This window comes from Agaricus bisporus (genome assembly GCF_000300575.1).
Source record: "Agaricus bisporus var. bisporus H97 unplaced genomic scaffold AGABI2scaffold_4, whole genome shotgun sequence".
Lineage (NCBI taxonomy): Eukaryota > Fungi > Basidiomycota > Agaricomycetes > Agaricales > Agaricaceae > Agaricus > Agaricus bisporus.
Window position 1 is genome coordinate 2,135,061 of NW_006267367.1, and position 10,662 is coordinate 2,145,722.

Below are 10,662 nucleotides of genomic sequence, written 5' to 3' on the forward strand. Positions count from 1 at the left end.
TCAGCTTTAGGAGAAAACGCATCAGAAATCCTAGCTTGCTTATGAAGACGGGGCCGCACCGGAGTGTTTCACTGCTTGATTTCCTCCGCAGGAGTCGTAGGGAGTTAGGAACGGTGTGTGCAACCTGACTACATGACCTTGGCCAAGTTAACCTGGATGATCGATGTCGTTAGTGTGCGCAATACACTCCATTGGTATAAACCAGAATAAGTTCCGCAGTAGTACCAACACATGCATTGAAAAAATCAAAAATTGATTCTGTTGTAGAACGTCCGGGCCGGAATTGCTGACTTGAAGCTTATTGCGGAGAAAGGGATTTTGTCCATGGAGTTGAGAAGCATGGATAATTCGATCCAATTGGATTGCGACGGGCCGACAAGATCGATATAATTCGAAAAATTCAGGACATGAGAAAACTCAGTCAACGTATACTTCTTGGCTAGTACGCGTATGACCAGAAATGGGTGGATTACAGAGTCCGCAGCAACAGGGTATTGATGGCGAATGTTGCCAAACATGATGATGCCTGACTTTCTTCGCCGTATCACTGCAGAGGGAGTAAGACGCCATGCAGTGGAAGTATATATATTCACCGTCCAACTATGTGGACTCACAACAAACAATCTTTTCTAACCTCTAACAAGATGTCCAATAACGAGTCCTTGGCCGGAAAGACAATTCATCTCGGAGTTGTCTTACTCCCCTCATACCAACTCCTCGATGCCGCCGCACCCGTTGACTACATCAACTCTCACTCCAAAGCCATACTCAAGATGACGGGTATGCCCGCGGAAGTTATAGCCAGAGGAACGGAGATGCACTGGTATTACATCGCCGAGTCAGTCGATGAACCCATTCAAGCGACAACCGGGCCCCTCCAAACTCCTACTCATTCTTACAAAAACCCTCCTCCCCACCTCGACTACATCATCGTTCCTGGAGCGAACCCCAAGGCTACCCTCTCCTCTGACTGTGCCCATTTCTTGAAAACATACGTCCCGAAGCTTCGAGCTTTATTGACGGTCTGTACCGGCTCTCTTTGCATTGCCTCATCAGGAGTCCTGGACGGCCACTGCGTATGTTCGAACAAGACCGCTCTACGCCAGCTCGCTTTGGCCAAGGAATTACCCAAGGGAGTCAATTGGGTCGGTGACAGACGATGGATGGTAGATGGAAAGATTTGGAGTGGATCAGGGGTTACAGCTGGTCTGGATTTAGGGGCCGAGTTTGCCAGGAGACATTTCGATCACGATATCGTCGAGCGTGTCAATGAAATTTTTGAAGAGACGCCGAGACCTGATGTACCGGATGTTTGGGCGAAGATCACAGAAGGGCTCGGATTGACCTGCGAAAAATGAAGGAATACATGTAGTGCGCCTCCAAATGTCCAATGTGTTCGTCTGAAGTTCATGTCAATTTGATAACGCGCAGTAGTCGGTGCTAGTATGTAGGACGAAATATTGGTATGGAGGACCGCTCTGGATTGTAAAGCCGTGTACAAAGGAATTGAAAGAATTGTATTTTATACCTTGAAGTACTCCCTGACTTATCTATCCATCGTCCTGGTATCATTTTCCCATCAGATTCTTATCGCCAATGCATTTTGAGAAGGCTAGGCCAATAGGATCATGAACGAAATCTTTTACCATTGAACATATTAACTTGAAGATTATTTCCGACCATGAAGCGGGGCCTCTTCGGGACATGGCTTCTTATCCCGGTACGGCCAGAGCGTGGCAGGGAAACGAATTCTTGTGGAGTAATCGGGCTCTATGGAGACTATATCGTTGAAGTTCGCAATTGACCGACCTGCAGTAGAACAATTTGGAATTAGCGATTGGAGTTGTTTGACGTCATGTGTATGGAAGAGAAGGCGACAAAGTTGGAGGATTGGCACTTGATCAAACCTGAACCTGATTACTGGGATCTCATAATCTTAAACTGTGAGAAATATCACTCGGAATTTACGAAGCCGCTGCGCAGACTTACGCGCGTGTATTATTTCGAGAACACATTCCGAAATGAACGTTAACTTTGCGGCGGCCGTGGGCAATCTGTTGAGCGGCAATCAAAAAGTGACAACCTTTCGACTTTGGTACATATGGTTCTCGGGCCATGTGCATCTAACAGTCACTCACAATCTTAATGTTCGCCACTACATTGGTTTTGATAGAGAAACCAGTGCTTGAATTTGTCCAAAGGAGTTATAGGAATAGCACGGGGACCCAAACTATATGACACCTCTGATCAAGATCAGGATGACTTGGATGGTCGATGTAGTTCAAGCCGAATAAATCTCCGTATAGCAGGTTCAAGCCACAATTAGTTCCGCGGCACCAACATGCTCTCAGAGCAAGTGCCAAAGAAGTATTGCGCCGTAGAAAGTAATAAGACATGCACATCGGAATGACCGAAGGACTGAAATTTTCCGCAGCGAGAGACATGAAGTTGTGAAGGATGTGAGAGTTGATCAATGAAGAAGGTTGCGAAGATGTGCCTTCCGGTCCCGCCGGTTGATCTTGGCATCGATCACGCTTCGATTGGATTCTCACGACTACTGCCCCATCCTGTGAACTTGGATCACACACTCTTGACCTCGAACGAGAGACTCAACCACGAATCTTCGGCTGGAAATACGATTATCAATCTCGCAGTCAATCCGCAGTCCGTAGTCTTGTAATCTTTTATCTCTGTCCAGTTATCTTCCATCTCTTTCATAACCAACGTGAAACAACTGATCTATCTTTCTTCTCCGCAGTACCTCTACCACAGTATAAGTAGAAGACTGCCTTTGTATTTCTCTCTAGTTTGTAATTGACTTACGAGCTTTCTCTCATACACCTTGGAACCTCTTCCGGTTAACAGCCAACTCCGAGATTTGAAAAAGTATATAAACACTCAACCCCACAGACTTGTCGTTTACCTCGAACAAGATGTCCAACCACGAGTCCTTGGCTGGGAAGACGATCCACATTGCACTTGTCCTACTACCCTCATATCAGTACCTCGATGCCGCAGCACCCGTTGACTACATCAATTGTCACTCCAAAGCCATGCTTACTGCGTTTGGTACCCCTGAAAACCTTATAGCTAAAGCGACGGAGATGCACTGGTACTACATCGCCGAATCAGCCGGCGAACCCGTTCACGCATCATCCGGGCCCGCCCAAATCCCGACTCACTCTTACAAAAACCCTCCACCTCATCTTGACTACATCATCGTTCCCGGAGCAGACCCCAAGGTTCCTCTCTCTTCTGACTGCGCCCATTTCTTCAAAACCTACGTCCCAAAACTTCGAGCTTTATTGACGGTCTGCACCGGCTCTCTTTGCATTGCGCCAACCGGAGTCCTGGACGGTTATAGCGTATGCTCGAACAAATTCATCCTACGACAGCTCGCTTTAGCCAAGGAACTACCCAAGGGCATCAATTGGGTCGGAGACAGGAGGTGGATTGTAGATGGAAAAATGTGGACTGGAGGAGGAATTACGGCAGGTCTGGATTTAGCAGCGGAGTTTGCTAGGAGACACTTCGATCCCGATATTGTGGAACTAGTCAAAGAGGTTAGCGAAGAGACGCCGAGACCTGATGTACCAGACGATTGGGCTAAGATCACGGAGGGGCTCGGGTTGACCAGCACAAAAGCTACTTGAAGAGATACATTGCATGTACGCCTCAATTGTACTTTTTACTTGCACCTGCGCGACATAGTGATTCGTATTTTAGGCCACCTGTGCTTGCTGCTAGTCTGTAGTGCAGAATCTGCGTATCTTTAGCATCTATAACTAATTCATTGGCGGACATTCGTTATAGTTAGCGCTAACCGAATAACCCGTGAATATAAAAATGAATGACATGTTATCAGAGCGTAACCGGTGGTCAGAGTAAAATGCAAGAGAGCTAGCAGTGCTCTTAATCGTCGACTTCCTCACTTGATTCCGCAACTCTGCTAGGTTAGAGTCTCAATCAGCATTGACAAAAGCGTTGTATTCCATGGATAATTGAGCACTCACAATCAATTTACTCGTCGCGACTCTCTATGACGCCTCTCTCAATATGTACAACTGTAGGACAACTTGTGATGTTTGACAATCCTTTCAACCGAAGCTCTTCGTATTGCATTCGTACGTGCAGTAATATTCGACAGGCCGAGATGGAACGGATGGCTCCCTGGATCCTTAAATGGTCCGAGTCAATATAGAGAATGCTTTGAACCAATGAACTTACGGTAACATAAACGCCTCATAGTCCCCCTACAAAAAAATAATGAGACGGGAAAGACAAAGGCGTTTGACATCTTTACCTGGCTAAATAACAATACAACGTTCGTAATGGAGACAACTACAAATTTTGGCGAGTCAGAATTCCCGGTCAGCCAGATAATGTAAATTGTTGCACCGGTTATATACACATAAAACATTATCCCTTTATGAAGTCATTAGCTTATTGAGAAGAGCCGTGATTGACATACGCGGTACTGACCATCACGGCACAATGCTTGAAAAAGACGGGAATTCCTGCCCCACCGATCTGTGCTAAAGTATTATTACAATGGAAGACAATACTCACTTTCAAATAAAAAACTCACAAAGCAAAGCGGCTCGAATGAGCATCAACAAGAGAATGACTGTATTGATCAGATGAGCAGTTCTTTGCCATGATGCGGAGTACTCACTAGCATCATAGGCGGCATGGACCACAAACGAAGCGGGTAGGTAAAGACTTCCAATATCTGGTATGCATCCCTTCAGAATCCCCGTGGCCTCTACATCGTCTGTAAAATAAGGTGGAAAAAGGAAGAAGGTTCTGGATTTCAGTCTCAACGTGAAGTCAACGACATCCAAAACAAAACGTACGCGTTGTATATTTCAAGGACACCGCAAAGAAGCCCAAAATCAGGGATGCAGCTACAGTATAGGTTCCGAATAAGGTGTAGGTTATCGGCTTGTTCATGCCCCAGACTGCCCAGGTTCGAATGGTCACAACCACTGACAATCGTTAGAGCCAACAGATATATTTCAATTGGCAAAGTCTGCGCTCACATGCGGCACAGATGGAGGAAACGCCAAACGCCGCTAGTACCTGATTTTAATAGCTAGAGTCTATGTATGACGACTAACTCACAGCCTATGCCTTTGTACAAGGCTGTACATTCCGAGGAAGTAGAATTGCCAAAGCGATCTAAAACGGTGTGCCGTAAATTCTCCGAAGCTAATATGATGCGGGACTTACAATACAAATAGGGGGGAGAGTATGCAAGAGGCAGATAACGTGTAAATAGATACAATATCTTCATTTTTGCTCCTTGGGCGTTCCATATCAACTTGACCTCGGAGTCAAAAGTCAGAAGCCAGTCGAAATACTGGCAGATAAATTAGCCCGGTTTGAGGTAGAGTTTTCCGGAACATACCACAGCCGTAAATGCGGCCACTGGCGTCCAGATATAGGTCAGCCTGAGCTCAAATTTTGCGTTATAATGTAACCCACAATTAGCATACTGAACACGTTGTGAGTTGAGTTGAAGTAACCACCACAGAGCTGTGAAGATGGGACATACGTTGAAATTCCTTGAAATTTCAAGTCCTTTTGCCAGCGCTTTGGCCATTGATAAGATGGCGGGGTCAGCCATACAAGTTCCCTTTAGGACTTGGTAAGTCAGGTCTTAAGCAAAGGCGTAATGGAACGAAGAGAACGACGACTAACTACTACGATTCTTCAATTTAAAAGACCGTTCGAAATAAAAATATCGCTTGCTGGGTATTGATGTCTGATGAAATGATATATCAGTAGCAATTTTACTTCTTACGATCGACTATCACCTCCCATGTGCATGATAAGTGATGAAACCTACCACAACTCCGGTAGGCAGTTGGATCGGCGCCACATCAACGACCGAAACCGCATCCTCGAGCTCAAGAATGTCCGCTCCTTATAAGTAGAATAAAAGGGCCTGAGCGTACCACGAAAAAGCAGTTCTTGCCCGTCTCGCTGTCGGTTACTTCGTCAAAATTGAGACGGTAGCGCTTCAAGGGGGTCTGATACATATCTGCATGCAACGTACCTGTCAAAGCTCTGTCCTTACTTGATTGATTGGTAGCTTTGAATGAATGACAGATTAGTAGTATGAGAAGCTTGTGCTTCTTTCATGACACTAAAAATTATTGTAGTATTTCTGGATGTTCTACTGATTGGGAGAGATAGTGACCGCTAGTCGTAGACTCGGAGGACAAACAACAATAGCAACTTAACCTCCCAGCGCGGAGCCCAGGATTACCCATTCACGGCGATGCAGTCTAATCGTTGTGCCGGTGGGCTGATCGAGGAACTATGAAAAAGAATAGAGGCTGTGATAGGGTGAAGGAGAAAAGAGCGACGAACACTTGGACGAACAGAAGATGTGTTACCGTCATGACTGTGACAGTGCTCGCGGAGGTGACCGGTGACCGGGAAGTCTGCGATGAAGCCAGCGCAGAAGAAAGGGTTTATTGCGAGCACAATCACGGTCGTCAGAGCAATTTCTCGTCTCTCTGACTGCCTCTCTGCTAGGCTGTGCGGTGTGTGTAGCCAGTTGTCCCTTCCCCACCCCACCTTCCGTTCAGTGCTACCGTGACACACACGTGCCATTCAACCAAATCACACCCGAGTCTCTCACGCTAGAGGCTATACACTGCTTAAACACTGCTTAACTTCTCTTCGACCAGACAAGCTGGACAAACACGGCTTGGGAATTTGACTGACATCAGTCATGTGGACATTCGGCTGAATCAAACATGATAACTTGTTCGGCAGCTCGGGATAAGTGGATGCAGCCTCAAACCTGCGGTGGCATTTCGATCAATTGTGTATATTTGAAAACCACAGGTCCATTCGGTCAGTATATACCATGAATGATTGCAATAGTTTCTACTTGCTGATCCGTGCCAGACGCAATAGGAAACCCGAGTCTAGCAAAGCCCATGTCAGGGGAGTAGGTATACTCGACCCCATGGACTCCCAATCAACGGCCTTTTTACCTCGAATAAAACGTCTACCCACTGGAGGGACAATGCTCATCGGAGCTGTCCTACTTATCGCCTGTTAATCGTCGATGTTGCAGCTCCACCGACCATATCAATTGTTACTGCAAACGGAGTATGGTATACCTGCGAACGTTATCTAGAGCGACCGAGATACACTGATTAGTACTATGTATGCATCGCCCATTCAGTTGTGTGCTCGCGTTCACGCGCACGCTTCATCCACGCTTCAATTCGCCTTACTTTATCGTTCCGGGAGGGAGTTCCCCTTTCCTCTGACTGCAACTCCTTCCTTCGAAATATATGTCCCGAGGCTTCGAGCCTAGTTGACGGCCTGTACCAGCTCTCTTTGCATTGCACCAATGGGAATCCTAGACGGCCACTGGATGTTCGAAAAATTCGTTCTCTGGCGACGTGCTTTAGCAAACCGAATTAGTCAAGGTGATCAATTGGGTCAGTCATAGGCGACAGATTGTACATGTAGACTGGAGGAGGAATTACAGCTGGCCTTGATATACCAGCGGATTTTTGCTAGGAGACACTTCGATCGCGATATCGTGGAACTAGTCAAAGAGGTTAGCGAAGAGACGCCGAGACCTGGGCCTGATGTACCAGACGATTGGGCTACGATCACGGAGACCAGCGCAAAAGCTATTTGAAGAGGTACGTTTAATCTGATTCATCTTCGAATTCAAATCTAATTCTTACTTGCAGCGCGACATGATGATTCAAGTTTCAGGACATTAAGCGATTGGAGCATAGGACCAATCAATATATCCATATCCACTTTGGCGTACAATTTGTCATGCTTTCTAGACTTGCGGATGGCTTGCCTGTAAGGATGTATTGACCTCGTAATCTTATCACCAGATTATCTGATTCTTATGTGCTGGATTCTATGGAGCAAGGTGTTACGTATTGGATTACGTTGCGGTTGAATGTACGATGCCATCCGATTTGAGTTTCTTTGCTTTAGGTGTAGCAAGGTATGGAGGATCTTGGATCTTAGGACGTCCTGGTGGTAGCCGCCTTATAGGACGATAATTTTGTATCGATAACGACTCAGAATGTGGCGGGACCGACGGCGAATTTGATGGCGTGGCGCAGGTTCAAGGTTTCAGAGATTTGAATTTGAATTCCGACTGCCATTACTTACTGTATGTCGGAGCCGGTGAGTTTGGACGTTCAGCATCATTGATTATTAGCAGAGGTAGCCTGCCAAGCATGCATGTATCATTCCGATGGCTGGCTAAGCTGTTGGAATTGTACTATGATCTACCCATACTCTTCAGGAAGTAGGACCAGAAGTCTATGAGCGACTCCATCGGTTCTTCAACAAAAGCGAAGTAAAAATATCATGTTACAGTAATGTTTGCTAACCGCGCCCGTAAAGAAGCATTCATTTCCACTGGTTGACCAATTGACACCTCGATTTACCGGTATATCGCCACTCCGACTTGCTAGTGTCCACCAATCGGTTTCTGCATTTTGCCTCGTGATGTCTTTCTCCACAACTTTCGTAATGGAATCCCCTACATGCTACCAAATACTTTCATGTGCGGATCTGGCAATGTCTGGTTTAAAACGCCACAATGGAGTCCTTTTCTCCCGGACTGTCTCTTATAAAACCCGCTACTATCGGCGTCCGCCCACCCCGTTCGATGGTATAAGAAGAAGTCTTATTCTGCCTTTTTTTATTCTCATCCCCTACTCCCAAGTTCTCAAGTATGTCTACCTACGAGTCTCTCTCCGGACAAACGATCCACATCGGGCTCGTTCTACTTCCCAATTACCAGCTCCTTGACGCCGCAGCGCCCGTTGATTATATCAACAATCACTCCAAAGCTATCCTAACCTATTTCGGTGCCCCCGCAGATCTCATAGCGAGGGGTGCTGAAATGCACTGGTACCACATCGGCGAAACACTTGCTGAACCTGTCCAAGCGACATCTGGTCCAGCGCAAATACCTACACACACGTTCAAAAACCCCCCACCCCATCTCGACTACATCGTTGTTCCTGGTGCGAGTACCAAGGTTCCTCTTTCCCCTGACTGTGCCCATTTTTTGAAGACCTACTTTCCAAAAATTCGAGCATTGCTGACAGTTTGTACTGGGTCCATCTGCATTGCACCAACGGGCCTATTGGACGGACATTGTGTTTGTTCAAACAAGTCCGTCCTACGTCGCCTTGCGCTGGCGCATGAGCTTCGTAAGGAAGTTAGTTGGGTTGGCGATAGAAGGTGGATTGTCGATGGAAAGTTATGGACTGGGGCTGGGATTACTGCTGGCCTAGACCTTGCGGCGGAATTTTGCAGGAGGCATTTTGATCATGATATTGTGGAGTTTGTCAAATCTGTTAGCGAAGAAACGCCACGACCTGATGTGCCGGACGTTTGGGCGAAGTTGACGGAAGGGCTTGGATTATCCTGTTGCAAAGAGAGGGTCTGAGAGTGTAGTTGTATTTTGACTATCCTTCGGTCAATCCTTGTTACGCCAAAGAGATGTTGAATGAATTGGCCTGGATTATGCTCGTGTTACCTCTGCTTAAATCACGACGAGACGATTCCACAGTGTTCCCCGTGAGCGCGGTCGCCGTCAGGTCTGCCACGGAAGCAAAGTAAGGATTGTCAGCAACAGACTAAAGCCTAGCGGTACAATCGATCGCACCTGGTTGAATGATGGTTATCGTCTGAGATCTAATAATCATCTAATCGTCTATGCAGGAAACAATGACTCCAAGGTTATGAGGCCGCGCCGCCGCACAGACCATAACTTGTATTATCTCGAGCACACATTCCAAATTCGACGTTTTTAGAGACAGTGAGCATTCTGTTAAGCGTCCGTTGAGAATGCTTAGTGTTTAGCTTTTGTAGCTCGGGGTTGCATCTAATCCCAATTCGAGAACCGCGACGTTGTCCAAAGGAGATGAGAGCGGCGGGAGGAAACGGACCATGTGACGGACCTGATCATGATCATTTGTGATCCGGTTGGTTTGGATGATCGATGTCGTTCATGCGCATTAACGTGTTAAACCACGTTCACTTCCGTGGAACCAACGTTAGTAAAAGCGAACATGTTAAACATATGTGCGCCGTTCAAATTCAACCTTCTCATGTACTACTTATACAAAAATGATTCAGAACCAGAGACGACTTTAAGTGGACAAGAAATTTAGCAGTGCTCTCTCTGCCTTTAACGCCCTCGTTTGTTTCCGAGTCTACAACTTCGCCAGGTATTAGGAAGCTCAACAAGCATCTACTCAAATTGTCGAGTCGCATAACAATTCGAACACTTTTGAGCACTCACAATGTTCTCTAGACATCTCTTTAATGGCACCTCTCTCATCACTTGTTATTGTTGATGACTCCTTCATCTGCAGCTCGTCATAATGCATTCTCACATGCAATATTATCCGACAAGCCGAAACGGAACGAACGGCTCCCTGAATACTTTTGGGGGTAGAAGTTAGTATAGGGAATGTCTTGTACCATTCGACCTACTGCAACATAAGCACATCGTAGTCACTCTATAAACGATGTACATCAGTCGTGTTACAGGAAAGAATTTCGGATTGAAAATCTCTACCTTGCTAAACAATAATACGACATTAGCCACAGAGAGCGCTACGAAAGTCAGAATGCATC

At 46.3% G+C, this 10,662-nt stretch overlaps 4 protein-coding genes across 4 annotated transcripts; 3 read left to right on the forward strand and 1 right to left on the reverse strand.

Annotated features, from left to right (window-relative positions):
- Window positions 1–644: 644 nt before the first annotated feature.
- Window positions 645–1,389, forward strand: AGABI2DRAFT_178049 (hypothetical protein; the record flags this gene model as incomplete). Its single annotated transcript, XM_006460468.1, has 1 exon — window positions 645–1,389. One exon carries the CDS (start codon window positions 645–647, stop codon window positions 1,356–1,358), a length of 714 nt encoding a protein of 237 aa, XP_006460531.1. The 3' UTR covers window positions 1,359–1,389.
- A 1,429-nt stretch (window positions 1,390–2,818) lies between these two features.
- AGABI2DRAFT_192204 (hypothetical protein) lies at window positions 2,819–3,864 on the forward strand. The gene is made up of 2 exons (XM_006460469.1): window positions 2,819–3,668; window positions 3,727–3,864. Exon 1 carries the CDS (start codon window positions 2,934–2,936, stop codon window positions 3,651–3,653), a length of 720 nt encoding a protein of 239 aa, XP_006460532.1. The 5' UTR covers window positions 2,819–2,933; the 3' UTR covers window positions 3,654–3,668; window positions 3,727–3,864.
- Window positions 3,865–4,443: 579 nt separating this feature from the next.
- On the reverse strand, window positions 4,444–5,629 carry AGABI2DRAFT_117476 (hypothetical protein; the record flags this gene model as incomplete). Its single annotated transcript, XM_006460470.1, has 10 exons — window positions 4,444–4,535; window positions 4,589–4,627; window positions 4,676–4,774; window positions 4,857–4,988; window positions 5,043–5,075; window positions 5,125–5,181; window positions 5,233–5,362; window positions 5,411–5,430; window positions 5,488–5,497; window positions 5,558–5,629. The coding sequence occupies 10 exons, from the start codon at window positions 5,627–5,629 to the stop codon at window positions 4,444–4,446; spliced, it is 684 nt and encodes a 227-aa protein (XP_006460533.1).
- Window positions 5,630–8,728: 3,099 nt separating this feature from the next.
- On the forward strand, window positions 8,729–9,622 carry AGABI2DRAFT_192205 (hypothetical protein). The gene has a single exon (XM_006460471.1). The coding sequence runs from the start codon at window positions 8,744–8,746 to the stop codon at window positions 9,464–9,466; it is 723 nt and encodes a 240-aa protein (XP_006460534.1). The 5' UTR covers window positions 8,729–8,743; the 3' UTR covers window positions 9,467–9,622.
- Window positions 9,623–10,662: the final 1,040 nt, after the last annotated feature.